Consider the following 18,779-nt stretch of genomic DNA (forward strand, 5'->3'; position numbering starts at 1 on the left):
ATTATGAATTTTCCTACTTATCAACTAATTAGTGGAGATGCATGTTATTTAGTGATTGGTGGGTATGAAAAGAAAAGGTTTTACATGCAGGTAGTATATATTGTTGAGAATATATTGCAACCAACCATTCAGATTGCTCAAGTGTTTTATCCACGCAGCAAACACAGCTAGAGGATTTCTTTTAAGTAGCATATGAGAATACTAATCGGGCAACCTTTTCAGACACTTGGGATAAAATCTGAATCATATATATCCTTTTCTTTTATATAAATTGAAAGGATATAATATTGTATTATACATCTAATGGATGACCTAATAATATTCTTTCCCAAGTGTAATGAAATCATTTTGGGTGTGGCTTTTTCATAATATGAAAAATAGATATATGCCTTTGAAAACATACCACAACCCATCAATTAGAATTTTCTTCAGTTGTACCCCACACATTGAAGACATCAAAAGAAGTAAATGGTTCTTTTTCCATTTGAGTCCTAGCTATAAGCACGTAGGCATATAGGATATATCCCCGTTTCTTTCCTAATACTCCACAAGAAAAATTAACAAAGTAAAGATGGAACATTTTGAATACATGTTTTCTGACAAAGAGGAGCAATGGATGATAAGGTTCCCCACATATCTAGTTAGACTACAGACTGAAAGATAATATGCGAGATTTTGACAAGAACCCATTAACATAAATTTTGGCTTTGTTCCCTGTCTCAATCTTACATTTTTCTTGCTTCACTTTCTATAAATTCACATATATTCTCTTTAAGAAAAGGTATACATAATTGTGGGAGCGAGATGGATGGCCCCACATAGTTATTTTAGGTATTCAATCAAACTGGAAATTGGTGGCTTTGTCATGGAAGTCAAGTAACACAAGCATGAAGGTTCTGTCTTGATTGGACTAAATATTTTTGCTTTGATGGACTCAATAATATATACTGCTAATGTTGAGTTAGTAACTTGGGGAGGTCAGATACCTAGAACTCCCAAGCTTCGCATATTTGAATTGAAAATTCCTATTATGCCATACACTAAAAACACATTAGCTCAAATCAATTAGTTTACCCTTTATACTTCAAATTTATTTTTGACATATAAATTTTTTAATATTATCAACCAATTCCAATACATCATCAAAAATATGATTTTTCAAGTAAATATAATAAAAATAAACAAGTTTAATAACATAATAATTCATAATTAATTGATAGTATACATTTTTTTTATATTAGCAGTATATTATAATTAAATTGTCTTTTTTATTTTTCACTCTTTTTGTTGTATTACAAGAGGAACCCAAAAATGGAGTGAAAGAATAGAACAAACCATTTGTTGTTAATGGATAAAGAGGGAAAACGAATAAAGAGAGTTGGGAGACACCTTTTTCATATAAGGTGAATTGTGTAAATGAATCAAACTGAAAGTGTGATTGAGATGGATCAAGCTAAAACAGGTCCAGAATAAAATGATGAAATCATTTCTTGTTATATATGTTCCATTTGTAAGAAATAAGTCCTTCACAACATTGCTTGTAAGAAAGATAAACTAAAGCTAGATAAAGAAACCTAGAAAAATTTTGGAGTAAATTTTCTATTTTGCCACCATCTTAAATGAAGAATTTGGTTTGCGAATAATGGTTGGACAACTCGTATGATCGAAGTCAAGATTTTTTTTTTTAATGAGAATTCCAAGTCCAGAATAAAATTACCAGATTATCAGAGTAATGTGGAAAGCGAATAAGAAACTATAATTCAGATAAAGAGGTAACCAACAAATTATTGAAGATGATTTGTATTTTTAAAAAAAATCCTTTAAATATGTTGCCCATTGCTTGTTTAGGAATAGGAAGTAAACTTTACTGAGAAAAAAAAAACACGCATGATTGTTGATCAGAAGCAGAATTAGTTGAGTAATTTCAATGACATCCAATAAAATATATGACTACATTTTGTTTGATTGAGAAAAAATAAAAAGAAAGAACAAAGAGGGAAATAATTTGAATAGGAAGAAGAAAATAAATTTTTTAGGAAAATTAATATAAAAGAAATATGGAAGAAAGTAAAAGAAAAGAAAATAAAAACTTCTTTATAGGGATGACAATGAGTAAAGTACTTAATGCACACCCGTAAAATTTATCCACAATGGATAGGGTATTTACCCGCTATATAAGTATGGGTTTAAGTTTGAAAAAAAATTCACAAATTTTAATGGGAATGGATGCGGGTATGGGTATCTAAGTACTCATCCCGCCTCATACCTGCATATATATATATATATATATATATATATATGCTTGAACTTTGTTTTACAATTATACATTAAATTTTTGTATTATTATATTACTTATGTGAAATTATATAAGATTAACATAAAAATATATTTAATAATAAAGTAAATCAAAAAATTTATTTTAGTTTATATTTTTAATAGAAAAATTTATTTACTATTTTATATCATTTAATTATGCTAATACAATTTAATTATTATATAGTTAATATGAGATTGGTTTTTTTTTAAAATATTATTTATATATGACACATAAAATATTTTTCACACAAATATTTTTGTTAATAAAATCATATTGATATTTAAATGACAAAGTGAATGATAAATAATAAATATATTGTAAATACTTTATAAATTTTACAATCATCTATTATTATCATAAACTTATTATTTATTGATAATATTTAAATTTTATTTTTTATATTTTAATTTAAAATAATAATTTTCTATACAACATATGTATTACAAGCACAACTATAATCTATTGAATCTAAATAATATTATTCTTACTATTTATTTACGTTCAAAGAAGTTTTTAAAAAGATATAAAATATAAAAAATTATTGTTAATTTTTATTTGTTAATTTTTTCTTCAGATAGAAAAGTATAATTTTTTTAATATACACATATATTTTTTTATTATAAAATTTTATTGTGACCATTTATCTTTTATTCAAATTTTTTAAAAAATTATATACATTATAAATATTTAATTCATTAAAATAATTTTTTTTTAAATTTATATTTTTGATAAAATACTTTCGTATAGTATATGAGTTAAAAATACTAGTATTAATATATATATATATATATATATATATATTATTTTAATTAAATTTATTATTTTTCTTACAATTTCAAATTTAAAAGTTAAAAAAAATATTTTATGTATCAACTTTTTGTTGTTAGTATTGAATTTCTCTACTCTAACTTTATTCTCATTCTCAATGTCTGTTTCATTAAAATCTAATAACTATAAAACGTTATTCATTAGAGTTAGTTGTCAATGCCATCACAAGAAGTCACCAAATAATCCACACGAAAGTAGAGTTATCATTGACAAATAGTGTTTAGTTTAGGGTTATTGTTTCTATGAATTTGAATTTAGAAAAATATTAAATTAAGATACATTTAGCACTTATGATATTTGAATATTTGTTTTTTTATCTATGTTTGTACCTTGTTCGGCAACTACATATTAAATTTTTGTATTATTATGCTACTTATGTGAAGTTATATAAACATATTTTTCTTTATAAATATTTTTTTCTCAAATAAACGCGAGTAATGAGTATAAGATGGGTATGCGGATATCTAGAGGGTACGGATACAGGGATTAATATTCATATTCATGCAGGTATGGGCTAGGTACGAATATTTTTTTAAAACGTAGGTATAAAGATGGGTACTATAGTACTCTACTAATATCTTACTTATTGTCATCTCTACTTCTTTAAGAAAGCACTTATATTCTTGATAAAGAATATAAATTTTATGATATAAGACTTTTTAATTTTGTTAAATATATTTTTTTAAATGTGAATTGATGAAATTGAAAAATAATTTAAACTTCTCTTATTTTTTCTTGGTGCCTGACGTGAGATTAGTTTTTATGTGGATTTACAGTTACTTTTTCTTCTCTCTTTTTTAGTTTTTCATCCCTTTCATAGCAAAGGAAGAATAAAGGCAAGTGTTTTTTTATTATCATTATTGCAATTTCTTTCCAAATCAATCTAAGTTTTTTTTTTTTTATTAAGCTGACACATCTTTAATTTTTTATTAATTAATTTGTTTATTAGAATATGAATAAAGTCTCGAGTTAGCACATGAAATATTTGAGTGACTAATTTTTTATTTAAAAGAGAACGCTTAACAAATAAAAACTTAAAATATATAAGAGACATGAAAACAAAATCAAATATGTAACGAATACTAAAACTAATAATCAAACGAAACCATGTAAAAACAAAGATTATTGAGTGTTTTATTTTTTCGACTAACAGTTTATTTAACTTTTTCTATTATCAGTTTAATAATTTAGAATGGTTTAAATTGATTCTTAAACATCCTTATCGTCTAATAGTCCACAATTTGGAAGTTTCACTCAAAACCTAATTAATCAACGCAGGACGTAGAAGACCAGATCTGATATGATTATTATGCATATATCTAAATGCATATGAATTTCATTTTCTTGTGTGTTTTAACACACTTTTAATTATTACTAAGAATTATGTGAGTTTCCTTCTTTCTTAAATTAATATTTCTTTTTTATATTTTTATAATTTTTAATAAATTTTAACCAATAAATTATATTTCTTTATATTTTTAAAATAAGCTGGAATTCCTGAATTTCAAAACATAACAAATATAAGAAATTAAAAAAGAAAATTTTTGTTTTCTGTTTTTAAAACAATTTTTTAAAGTAAAATAAAATAAAATTGGTTTGTTAGCATAAGTTTTACTTTTGTTTTTTCAAATTAGCATTTTAAAATTATTTTAAAATATAATTTAAAAAAATAAAAAATTAGAATAGAATTAAACAGCCCTTATATTTCTGTTTTTGTTTTTTGGTGTCCATTTAAAGTATGAAATTTGTAAGTTGCCATGCAGGAACTGTCTTCCTATGTGGGTAGCTGTAGATCTAATTTTTCTAAGAATTTTATAAATCGTACTATTATAAGGCCCAATATCACAATTTTATTTCATGTCAAAGATTACAGCAGAGTTTTATAATAAAAATGGCACTGTTTTCCTTTTTATTTAATTTTTGAAGCTGTGGAAATATACAGCTACTCCACAGTGTTTGAGATATTTAACAAGTTACGCTCTTTTATATATATATATATATAAATTTCAAGCATACGTTACATTCAAGTAAAAAATAATGTATATCTAAAATGCTGGTTTGACCTACATTGAATCTCAAATCTTTGACCCTCTTCCTTCAATGATTCAATTAATCGATCTGATTTAAAACATGTACATGGCTAGTGGCATCCATTACAATAAGATGCCATAGGCGTGTGCTAGTCAGAATATTCAAAGCAAAACAGAGCAAGGAGCATTATAAGCTGATGATAATTTATTGAGTATATATATATATTAAGATCATAGGATTCTCCATTACAATATCTTCCCCTTTTAATTAATGTGTTTAGGAAAATGCTAAAGAAGAACATTATCTTCAGCTACGCTTTTTTCATGTTAATACATACTGCACAAATAACTTCAGTTTGGTTCTAGTTCTAGCTAATAGTGGAGTAAAGTATTTGAATGGCTCAACTTTTTATGTAAATTAGTTAAATTATTAGCAACTAAGAATTTCAACTTTCTGAAAACAATTCGTAAATGAAAATAATTTATAATACGAACAAAACACAATACATAAATGTCATATTTTTTCAATTGATAAACATTAGTGATGAATATGTGCTTCCTGGCTGGTTACAGCATTCAATCTGATTATAATTTATTAAATGAGTGAAGAAATGCAAAAATCTTTACAATAACAATTTGAATCGCCCAGTAAAAGAGAGAAAGTAGAAAGGGGGAGCAACTGAACAAAAAACAATGTTAGTGTTTTTAACGAGTCATTTCGTTTTGGGCCGATATTCATATTAAGACATACCATGGGAATTAACAGCCTGTTCAGGAAGAGCCCAGTTTGTTTTTATTAAAAAGCAAAGAAGTTCTTTGGGTTGTTTTTGGTCTGACCCAAACAAATTGCATGTTGCTGAGCAGAAACACATCTAGTTCGTGGACCCTAAAAAATTGACATTAAACAAATGCCAAATTCATAGCCCAAAAACAAAACCCAATACAGAATTAAACTTTTTTGGTCATATATCAAGTCGGAGTTGGTATAGTAGACAACAAAATATGAAATGTAGTTTTTTTACATGATATTTTAAAATAATATATATCAAACTATAAATAAAAAAGTGAAATATAAAATTCAAATATCTTCAAATGGAAATTTAAATAAAATTAATTAATTTGTTAGATTTCAAAAATTATTAAAATTGACTTATTTTATTAAAAAATTATTATTTTTATTTTATAAAAACCGCCAATCAGAAGTTAGTCATGAGTTGACCCAATCAAAACCGCCATTTATAAAATGGAAGGATGACTCTGATGTATTATAGTGAGGGATACACAAACTAAACTAAGTCAACTTTAATTTGCTTGTTATTGCTATTTGGTGTTGAGTGCATGAGGATTTATGTTACGTGATGCACGTAAAGATGAGACAAAACAACGTAAACATTTAGCGTTGTGCAATTTTTATAACATATGCAGACAAATATTCACTTTATAATCTAAATACATAAATAAAAATTTAATGAATATTTATATATTATTTTTAAAGCAATTAATAATATAATATACTTGTCACAACAAATTTATTAATCTAATTCGTATGACTAAGTTTAAATATTTAAAAGCAATTAATTTTTATTAAAAAATTATTAAATTTGAGATATAAACGTGGATTAAATATTTTTCAATAAAATTGTATTATTATTATTATTATTATTAATTATTTAAACTCAACTTTTAAACAAACGTTAACTTAAAAGAAAGATAGCAAAATTTATGTTAAGATCGAAAAGCTATAGGGGAAGATTTGACAGTTTCTTTTATTTTAATATTTATTATTCAATGATTTTTACACTCTAATTAATTTTATTTATAATTTTTAATAACTTTGATGTATTAATACTTTGATTTATTTTTAAATTTGCTCAATCAAATAAAAATAATTTATTTCTAATGCGTAAAGCAAAGTAAATATTATCAATCCGTAAAATTTAATTTAATAAATTCTACATGATTAATACCGTAATAAAAGATTGTGAGTATAGTATACAATCAAAATTGAAGGTCTAGTGATTTGCTTTTTATTAGAGGTGAAGAACATGATGGTTTTGTATCCTCAATTCAACGGATGGAGCTGTGGATAGTTAGTTATAAAGGCATTTGTGAGAATTATTTTACCAAAAAAAAAATTACATGAAAAGAGAGTTTATCAAGTAATGGGAATGTCTATTTTATACGGTTTGTATGCTAGTAAATCACTATCAAAATACTAGAACATACCCATAAAATAAATCTTGCATGGCATGAACTCTTCAACAGCTAAATAATTTGAAAACTCTTGGCATGAAGGATGCTAGCAAGTGAATGAAATTCTTTATTTTAGGGGTAAAGAGTTTTGTAAGATACAAACTAAGTTATCTAATGGCCTTATATGGGTTCTCAACCCAACAAATGAGTTAGTAATCATATAGGTATTCTTTGATTAATCTGAATTATGTAGCTAGGAATCCAACAAATAAGTTAGTAATCATATAGGTCTTTTTTGATTAATCTAACTTATATAGTTAAGAATGATAAGGGGTAAAGTATTCGATAAGTATTTTTAAAATTTATCCTCAACGAGTAGAGTATTTACTCGCTAAATAGGTATAAGTATAAAAAAATATCTGTAAATTTTAATAAGGATGGGTGTGGGTATATATATTATGCTACTTATGTAAGGAGGCCTTAATCCAAAAACTCATTATAAGAAGAAATTAGGATGAGTACTTAATACTTTACATATTTATCTAGGTTTTTTTTATAGTCATTGACAATTATGTAATCATACGAGTTATTTTACAACTTGCCTTATCAAGGGTTGTATTTTAGGAGTGTGACTTACATATAAATATCTAACCTATCACTTTTCATATAATTTAAAAATCAAGTTTGACAACTTTCACACCAAGTAAGTCTTTAACAAGTAAATCTAAACCTCTATTATAATTACTATTAATATTTCCAATGATCTTTGTTGTTCTAATTTTATATACTTTTATTTGAATATTTTTTTACTTATGATGAAGCAACTAAAAAGTTATTTGAGAAGGTAAGTTTTGAAAGAGAGAAGAGAGGAGGACATAAATTTATATTTTAAATAAATATATTTAAAATTAATATTTTTTAAAAATATAAATTAATATATTAACAAAACTTTAATGTATTAATAATATATTTGTCATTATAAATAATATATAATTTTTCAATTTAAAATTAAAAAATATGTCCTCTCCTTTCTCCTCTAAAAATATTATCCCAAACATACTCTAAGAATTAAAAAAAAAAAAAAAGAACCTAACTCACTTTTAATTTTTAGAAAGTTTTTGTGAATGCTTTTATAAAATTTTAGTCAAAATAAAGATTTTACTATTTATTTATATAATTTCATGTCTTATATTTTTTAAAGTTCTTTTATAGGTTATAATTATTTTATATTTTTAAATGGACAAATTTTCTATTTTAAATTTTAAGTAATATTATCTTTAAATTTATAATTTTTTTTAAAAAAATAAAAAATAAAATGTTAAAAAATTTAATGTAAATATTTATTGCTCAAATAAAAGAATACATATTTAAAGATATAAAAAGTTATCTAATTAAATTTATTTTATAAGATTAACATAAAAATATATTTACTAATAAACTAAACCATAATTTTTCTTTCATATTTTTAATAGAAAAATGTATTTACAATTTTATATTGTTTAATTTCAATTAATGCAATTTAATTTTTACATGATTGATATAAAAATTAATTTGTGTTATGTATTTATATATTTTAGTTTCTTTTGGTATGACTGAACCAAAACAATATATATTATTTTGACTTTACAATAAATAATTAATTAATGTTCTTTTTTTAAAGTATTAGAGGGTAAAAGTATATGGCTCTCAAGTTTATGAGTTGGTTATTTTAGATGATTTTGAAGATTATTTGTAAAATTTTACTTATGATTTTTAAGTACTTTAATTTAAAAAGTTGATGTATTAAAATACACTTAACACTTGTGATATTTGAATATTTATCTTCTATCTATGTTTGAACTTTGTTTGAATATTATGTACAATTTTTTGTATTATGCTACTTATGTAAAATTATATAAACATATTTTTTTATAAGTATTTTTTTCTTAGACAAGCATGAGTAATAGAGCAGGTATGGGTATGTGAGTATCCAGAGAATACGGATATGAGAATTAAAATTACTATCCACGCAGATATGGGATTGTGTATAAGTAATTTTTTAAAACATGAGTATAGAGATGGGTACTATATTACCTTACTCATTGCCATTCTTATATATAGCCCCAAAATGTCAAAAGAAGAAGTATTTTGACTTTAAAGTGGTATTATATACCAGCTCGATAAGTATATTTCTCTCATTTTTTATTGGATGGATCTTTTCATGTATATACTTTATCTTGTTTACATTTGACATGAGAAGATATGTTTCTAAATTGTAACAAATTAGAAGATTTGTCAACACTAACTATGCTTTTTACACTATGATTACAAATGCAACATATTGTTTCCTCAATATGGCTTTTATTAAGAACAATAAAACATAATAGTAAAGCGAGTAAATATCTAAACTATATGACTGGTACATTATGTCAGATATCAGTGCATCTAGAGTATCAACTCTTACGGGATAAATACAGTTGCAAATATTTATAATCAACCAATAACTAATACAGATCATATTAGTATATAGAAATAAATGTTCTAACTAATTCTCAGACAAACATTAGTTATTGAATATATCACGTGAAGAGTCCTAAAAGGGCATCTGAAAACATAATCTATCTAGGAATTTTAGATGCTGCAACTAAACATGTTCGAAGGACAATAGTTCTGGAATTTAGATTTAATGTATCATAAGTCATAAGCGAATGAAAGGTGATAAGATAAAAATTACAAACTCTCAAGTCAGCTAAGTAATAAATGCTAATTGCTTATGAAAAAAAAGTAATAAATGCTAATTAAAGGATGTTTGACAAAATTATTATTATTGAACAATTGGTTTTTGTAAGACATGTTTGATTTCTCTTAAATAAAATTTTTAATTTGAATCTTGTTTATAAAAAACCTCGTGGAAAAGTTAGTATAACCATATTATAGATATTTTCAAATAATCAGGATGTTTCCCATGTAGTATCTATAGACTAGAAAAATAAAATCTATGAATCTTACCAACGAATATCTTAAAAACACCGGGGAAAAATCTGTTAGTTTCAACACACTTAAACTCAGTTAACCGAAATCCAAAGCAGTTTCTGTGAGAGTGATGCAGTGTTGAAAAATTCTATTTCCAACGGGTATTTAAACAAACCTTTAATATAATCTATTAAATTTTTTTAATTGATTAAAAAGAAACTATCAAATTTTTGTGCTGAATATTTTTGGCTCGTTTCTTTGACTAGGACCTTAAAACCCTTCTTTACATTCCCCTCAACAATATTTTTCAAACTTGAAAAAAAAATGCTTGAAATACCTGAATAAAACAAATAAAACCTTAAAATGCCTTTAAACGAACAAATTACTTGAACATATGTTATTACATATTACATTTGTGTGAATCTGTGATTGGGTAAGATGGATAAAAATCAAAACGACAATGATGATCCAGTTAATGTGAAGAAACATTAGATCTAGATCCTTCCAGATGTGGCAGGAACTATATATCTATTTTTATTTTTATTTAAACAAAAATTGAATAGTTTAAGTGAAAATGCAGGAAACGACAATTTTTTTTTTGCAAAATTAGTTTAAACAAATTTTTTTTTTAATTCAACGAATTTTGTGCATTTAAAAAGATAAATGTTGTGTGGGAGAAAGCGAGAACATAGAATGGATAAAGATAAGAACTGGTGGTATAGCAGTGACGGTGGTGGAGGGACAGAAGGTGGAGAATTGAGTATGGAGAAAAGAGGGAAAGATAAGTATGTGGTAAAGTGAAAGTGGAAAAAGGAAAAGAGAAGTTGACTAGGATGAAGGGAAAAGAGAGTTGAAAAAAAAAAAAAAGAGTATGACATGAGAGAAGAAAGAAAGTTAAATATAGAAGTTTAAAAAAATTAAATACAGAAGTTGATGAGAGAATGTTATACATGGAGAGAATGAGAAAAAAAGATTGAGTAAAAAATGCAAAATTTGCTTTAAGCCAAAATAATTTACTTAAAGAAATTTATAAAATTTGTTTAAGTTAAAAAAATTTGCTTAAACTAATTTTATAAAAAAATTATGTTTTTTGTATTTTTCTTAAGTGAGTTTATTTTCACTTAAACAAAATCTAGATCCAAAAACAATCTAGAGAGTAAGTTTTATTTAAGATTGAAATAAGTATTATTTTGGATTAAGCTCCAACCTAGTATTATTAAATAAAACAGTACAATCATCAGTCAACATGGGAAAGTAATTAACGCATGCCGTGCATCTTTTTCCAGCAATTCAACTCGATGACATTTTCTGGGTTGGAATAGATGGCATTGCTCTTAGCAGTTGTATGGTCTACTAAAGATTATCTTGACAAAAATAGTAATCTGAGAAAGAACACTGCATTCAAACCCTAAAAATAAAAAGAGAAATGTCAAGAACATATTATGTAGGACATTTTTTATTATTAATTAAAATAAAAATATAAAAAATATAAAAAACATAATTTCATTTTAAGTTTAATCATTTTTACTCTTAATTTAATTACTTTTACTTAACACATTCGTAAATTTTAATAAATTGTAACTAACAATTAAAATATATTAAAAATGTTAAAGAAAATGAGACGTATGAATGGAATATATAGAGAAAATGAGAATTTTACTTTAACTTTATTCAAGTAGTTCTAGGTACAAAGGACCTGTTGCTACAAAAAGAATGGATTAACATTAAATGGGGAAGCAGCTGATAGAATTTAATGAGAAAACAATGGAGACGCCCACGTTACTAAGAAAACCTAAACGACTGATGCGAAGAAAACCAATTTACAAAGAAACAAATGACGCTAACCCAATTTCTAAGTCCTAACATTGCAAGTCAGGTTCACCAACCAAAGTTGGAAAAACACCTCGGCCCGAGAACCCAAAGGATCACCACCCGTGCAGAATGCCCAAATGTTAGGTCTGCACAAAGAATGTAAATTCATATTCTAATAGGTTAATATCTTGCCGCTGCTTCCTCAATCAATCATTTGGATTTACTGTGTTGTTAGAAAGCCCATAAGCTAAATGAAGTTAGCAAAGTCAGACTCTCGATGGCGTTCCGCAATCATACGAGGCAACCTGAAACTTCAATTCAATCTGCTCTCTAAGCCTAAAAATGAAGGGCCTCGAACTTTAAGGCGCTTTGGCCCCATCTCAATGGAAGGCGGCTCCCTAAGAGTTTGCTGCAACCTCTCTCCCCGGTGGTGATCTCGTTGCATACTTATTTCCTCGTTGCCTAACTTCCTATATCTTATAGAAACGGGAATACCATTACCCCTTGCAAATCTGTCTCTGGAGGAAATTTCGCCATCAATTTTATGGCTAACAGGGTGACTATATTTGTAACTTGATTCATTGGTTCGGCTTAAACCCATTGGTTGCCCACTTTTTCCTTCGGGAAGGACTTTCTTCAGTCGTTTAAGTCCCTGATGCATTCGTAGGGCAAATTAGATAGTAAGCCAGGGAAACATAGGAAATATTGGGAATGTAAGTAGAATTGCTTAGTGATAGAATAGTCATTAGATATACTGATATACATGATGAACTGATTTCATCAACGAAATATTTGATAATACCTGCTGCTCAGAATTCTTTGAAGACACAGCATCATTCATACTTCTCCTCTCTGCTTTCAGAGAGGAAGGGCGCTTTACCCTAAATATTTCTGAATCAGAGTCATCATTCTCATCCACAATGGGCGTTGTGTCAAATCGCTGAAGATCATCACCTTGCGGTTTAACTGAGCTTTCGTGGTACAAAGCAGGGGATACTGAAGATTCACATGCACTGTTGGATATTCTTTCACCAAAATCTTCAAAATCAGCAATGCCTGAATTGGCATCGGTATACCCCTCAACCTGATAGCAAATGAATAATAAACAGACAAGAGCTTTAGTTCATGAATCAGTAAGAGCAGTTCAAATCTCAATGCAATAATATTAAATGACAATAATCAAAAACCATATTCGAAGGACCTACATTTTTGGGACCAAATGTGCTCTCGAGAGGTTCTGAAAGAGAGCAAAGAGTGGATGCAGCCGAAGAAAAGGAAACCTCAGACACAACTGGCTTATGATTTTCAGAGCAATGCCTGAAGACAGATTGAGTCTGTGTACTGTACTCTTGTTGATTGTTATTTGTTGAGTGTTCTGGAGTTGTGTAAAATTCAATAACAGAGTCAAGTTTTAGCTCACAATAAGGTGTGTATCCATTAGCCTCAGCTCTCTGAAACATGTTTGACAAAGGATATGAATACATGTTTTGGTCACTTTTGGTTTGCTTGCTTATCTCATTCAATATCCCATCTTCATGTTCAAACATCTTGGCTGCAGCTTCCATATCCATGATATCATCCCTCAAATAAAGAGTGTGTTTGCTCCCACAGATGAAGTCAAGAGAATCAACATCTGAATTTTTCAAAATTATAAGACATTAAAATCGAAAAGGTTGTATCATCAAACAAGTATGTAAGATAATCATCTGAAAAATCCATTGTGTCCATAAATTTATCCTATGGTCAAGACTCAAGATAATGTTTTCTCAATATAATGTCATAGGATATTGAAGAATCGATTGGCCATTGAGGGGTTATAAACTCATAACCAGATATATGGTAAATAGTATTAAGCATGGGATCAAACAAAAATGTGACAGCCAAATATAATCAAGCTCAAAATGCCATATTAGTAAATAACAATGAACAAAGCTTACCATGACGTAGGCATACAGGATGCATGTGACAGTTGCAGTCAACATAAGCTATATAACAGTCACGTTTGCAGAGGCTACAGAGAATTGTGCCATGGGAATGAGAAGAGATACTTATACATGCCCTTGATTTCATAAGCAACCAACGAGCACAATGCTGGAAACGCATCAAATTAACAAATGAAATCTTAATGCTATTATGAGAAAACAAGTCTGAAGAGGGAAAGTCTGAATCTTCAAGTTCCAAGCATGTATGAAGAAGCATCGCTTCTTTGCATAGAAGTTCTTCATGGGGCAGCAAAGGAACCCTGTTAAGAAGCGCATATCTTCTGCTAGCAATAGCCCCTAAAGGAAACCAATCACCAATTGCAAAATTCACTGCTTCTCCACAGTTGAAACCTAGAATTTAATGAGGATATGGAAAATTAATTTGTGTTTAACATGCGATAACTGGGTGGAAGCAGGAAGTGAGATATCATTCTATAATTGAAATGAGTAAATCTAACCATGACTGAAGCCAGCATGATATGCTCTAGGGAAGGTTATAATAAACTCCCCCGGCTTTTGAACAGCCTTGTAAACAGGGACTCCATGCTCCAACAAAATATTTGGTGGAAATAGTGTAGTTTTCCCCAGTAGAACATCAAAGGCTCCATCTTCCCCATCACTTGACAAAATATCGTTAGTATACACATGTTCTCTCACCACCCTTTCAAATTCCAGAGCTGCATGACCCGGAATGCCGTACCATGATTTTGATGCCCCACAATGATGGTAATTAATGCTGTCATAAAAGTATAATGTATTAACATCATTAATAAACAATTGAAGAAGGAAGTCTTTAATTGTGATGAAGTTAGTCACAGTTAATTCCCAAAATAAGTAACATTTACCTGTACAAATAATGATCCTCCACGTGCCAAGCAAACATACTAAACAGCATTCCAATGTATAGCATGGGTTCCGTTACTCCCTAAAATAAAACCCTATATAAGTAATGTAAAAAGTAAAGTAAAAAAATGACTTTGACCAACACATAAAATTGTCATACCGGAATTGATGTTTCCAAGAGCCGTAAAATTGATTTCGGCAACCTTGAAAGTTTCTGAGATCATAGAGAGGGAAGTGTTGAGAATGTTAATTATAACACCAAAGGAAATGTGAAAAGCATCGCTTTGTCCAATTTTCCTCTTCTATAAATAAAGATATTTAAACACAGTAAAGGATAAAAACAAAAGAGAGACACTAATAAAATTAACACCTTCAAATTCCATTTGCTGTTACCAAGCTGGTCAGTGCGTGAAGTTGAAAAGGCACTGCCATCAACATCACATGCATATTCAACAGTTTCCATCTTCCCACAACCAATTTCATGCCAAAACTCTTTTTCCAAGTAAGTGGCAGGAAGACATCCAGCACTGCAATATCTTCGTGCAAAAACCTTGTTTGCCATTTTCTCAAAATCGCGAAATGTATAATTTCTGATTAAATTACACATATTAATCAGAAAAAGTAATACTATAATTGAAATTACAAATATTAACATTCACAACAGGAAAACTGACCTTCCACTCATGAAAAATGTGACTTTGTCTTCAGTATCCCATTCAGCAAGGCGAAGGGGCTGCACTCTAGTTGTAAACTTGAATCCTGCTTTCTCCTTCATTAAAACCACCCCAGCAGGTACTGAAGCACTCAAAGGCGAAATAATCTTGCAAATACCTGGAATTTATCATAGGTTCATTAAAATGGAAAACAGGTCACCATTTAATCACGCTACTGATTTAGTGATATCTGGTCTATTTCATTAAGTCGACGATATAGCTTTGCTTTCTAATTCCAAATAATCTATGATAAATCCTCTCATTACTAAAGATGGATTGATGAAAACCTTAAGTATTGACATTAGGGTGGTGGCAAGGAGACAAGATTGAGAGACAATTCATTTTAACTAACATCTTCACAACATGTCCATTAGTCAATTGACTTTTTGTTTAGAGTTCATTTATTCATATTAAATTTTCAAGCCACAAAACAATGGTCATCCTCTTGTTAATTTTAGATAAATATCTACTAGCTATAATTAGAATATAGACCAACAGCACAACATCATAGACCATAATTTTATGAACAAATCTGGAAGTTCCTAAAAAGGACAGTTGAGAATATTAAATTGTATTAAACTAATACACAAATAAAGCAAAAATATAACAAACCAATTTTTAAGGCTAAAACTTATTTAAAATAAGCGCACAGAAGTTTTCAGAATCCACTATCCTCATTATATAATGATTTTATCTTTTACAACACAAACAATCAACACCCTCCCAAACACACCCAAAAGTGGATTTAAGAAGTGACACAAGCATTCAGGAAGCCTGCTTTTGTGTCTGTCAATGCCGTACTTAAGTCAATACACAGTAAAAACAAATAAATATTCAACAGACTAAACCCCATACCATATTTAGAAGCTTCAGGAGCTATTTTTTGCAAATAAATCAAAGGATCCTCAAATTCCTCTTTTGTTGGTGAATACACAGGACACTCCGGAACTTTATCAGTCCATTCCAGATCACTTGTATCAAACTTATCCACCTTCCGCTTGAAAAAGGCATCTGCATTACCATGCAATCTCATGCCACATGATGCTGAAGCACTTAAAGCATCTCCTCCGCTTCTGTTCATCATATTAGCAATACTTGTCTGGGTGGCAGTGACGGATTTTGCACGTTGAAGCCTTTTGCGCTTCGAAAATTCTAACCCATTTCTAGCTTCCTTTGATAAAGTCACTCTTCTTTCCACCTGTTAGATATGTCAAACATGTCATACTCAGATTAGCAGGTATTTGAAAGTAAGACAAAAGAAAACAAAATTGAATCACAATAACGTGAAACTCAATAGATGTAAAATGATCATCAATGAACGGCTTGAAGAATATATTTTATTAGCATCACGGGAACTTTCAACTATGGTACAAAAACTCACGCACATCATTGGCCGGTAGCTCTTGAAAGGAACCATAGGGGTCTCAATGCAAAGCATCATTTCTGATGCAGTAGCTCCCTTCAGTTGTAAAGGTATAGTTCAACGGAGAGAGAGGCTGAATTTTGAACTCAAATAAACGAAAAGTAATCCAGGGCCGAAACAAATTCGACCTTAATTGGTATATTACCATTGAAGAGTCGATTACTAGATGAATAGGGCGTTCGTTACAAGGCAACCAGAGTCACAAACATTCTCGAACAACCAAAACAGTATTATGAGGTCAAACGTAAATCGCCTCATTCAGAAAAGTAACCTCTAAGAAGGGCAAAAAAAGGGGATAAAAAATTTATCCGAATTTAGAACCACGAGAAGCAAATGAGTCAACAAAAAATTATCTTAAAGAAATATTCAACAAATGCATGCGCTGAAAATTGAATAGTTTACTCCTCTCAACATCATTATTTCCACCTTAACAAAAACCAATCAAACAAAAGGTGAGTATTACTCGCATAAATTTCCACACACAAAAGGAAAGAAAAAAGATAGGCCTAGAAAATTATTAATCATTGATTAAGCAAAATTTCCAAAATTCCGATTTTGGACACGGAAAAAAAGAAAAAAAGAAAAACCATGTTCCCTTTTTCCTATTTTTCGAATAAATTTCAGAGAACTATGATTCCCTTATTGGAGGAAAAAATCCACTCTCGCAAAATGCACCTTAAGCATCCCTCAAGATCATGAATTATATCTCACTCTGAACTTGATATACAAAAGGCAAAGGAAAAAAACACTAATTACGAGAAGCGACTTGAAAATATCATCATTCAGGCTAACAAAACAAGAGAAAACGCATCCATATTGTAAAAAAGTATAACAATGTCCGAGATCTGAACGATGAACATGAGGAAGACACATTTTCTAGAGAGTTTCAAGCATTGATAAATCAAACACCAAATAAAACGGTGATACAGATAATTTTTTTCAGCAAAACACGATTGACCTACCATTTCATTACGAAGTCGCTCCCTGTAGGCCTCCGTCTTCGTTAGCTAGAACAAGGAATCGCGAGAAACAATAGCAACGCCAAATCCAAATCTAAACCCTAAACCACGATCCTGAACGATGCAGATTAAGAGCGAGCCTTGAACGACAACCAGGCTCGCCACATTCTCGAAGAACGCCGAATACAAGGCTGATACCGCGTCACAGAGAGATCCAACGCCTGGTAGGAGCTACCACAGCAAATTGCGAGAGAATGCAAACGCGTCAATAGGAAGACCGCGACCAGCTTTAACTGGAGGCGCAAAACAAGGTGTGGAAACAGAAAGCGGTTTTCCGGCGACGGTAGACGTTTACCGGCAAGGCCAGAAAACGGAGAGGAATAGAGGATGAGGAAAGAGAGGAAGGGAATGCTTAGAAAACCGAAAAAGGGTAAGGAAGGGATAATTTATAGTTTTATACTCTAAAATAATTAACGCTTTATTAGCTCTGAAAACCGAATAAAGAAAGGGCTTTTAATTATTCATTTTTATTAAAAAATTATAAAATTAAAGAAACTTTGAGGAGAAGTGGTGGTGGTTGTTAGGTGGTTCAACGAAAACAAAACTTGCCGTCCAAATTCCAAAACGCGTTTTGAGTGTAAACGCGATTATTGAAGGTTTCTCCGTTCCGTGTAATGACAGAATCACCGTCACTGTTAAGTAGGATTTATTGGCGGGTCAGAATTGA

At 29.1% G+C, this 18,779-nt stretch overlaps 1 protein-coding gene across 2 annotated transcripts; it reads right to left on the reverse strand.

The window, feature by feature from the left end:
- Nucleotides 1-11,960: 11,960 nt before the first annotated feature.
- Nucleotides 11,961-18,466, reverse strand: LOC113868973 (lysine-specific demethylase JMJ706-like). Of its 2 annotated transcripts, none has more exons than XM_027505016.1 (11): nt 17,056-17,417; nt 16,526-16,868; nt 15,632-15,788; nt 15,328-15,547; nt 15,118-15,171; nt 14,960-15,039; nt 14,573-14,850; nt 14,070-14,465; nt 13,338-13,765; nt 12,935-13,216; nt 11,961-12,784 (listed from the first exon to the last, which is right to left on the reverse strand). In XM_027505016.1, the coding sequence occupies exons 2-11, from the start codon at nt 16,752-16,754 to the stop codon at nt 12,446-12,448; spliced, it is 2,463 nt and encodes an 820-aa protein (XP_027360817.1). In that variant the 5' UTR covers nt 16,755-16,868; nt 17,056-17,417; the 3' UTR covers nt 11,961-12,445. The 2 variants fall into 2 exon arrangements, with proteins under 2 accessions (XP_027360817.1, XP_027360816.1); XM_027505015.1 differs by lacking the exon at nt 17,056-17,417 and adding an exon at nt 18,056-18,466 and having other exon boundaries at nt 11,962-12,784.
- Nucleotides 18,467-18,779: the final 313 nt, after the last annotated feature.

The sequence above is a fragment of the Abrus precatorius genome, unplaced genomic scaffold (assembly GCF_003935025.1).
Source record: "Abrus precatorius isolate BTA unplaced genomic scaffold, Abrus_2018 Scaffold6, whole genome shotgun sequence".
In the NCBI taxonomy this organism is placed as follows: domain Eukaryota; kingdom Viridiplantae; phylum Streptophyta; class Magnoliopsida; order Fabales; family Fabaceae; genus Abrus; species Abrus precatorius.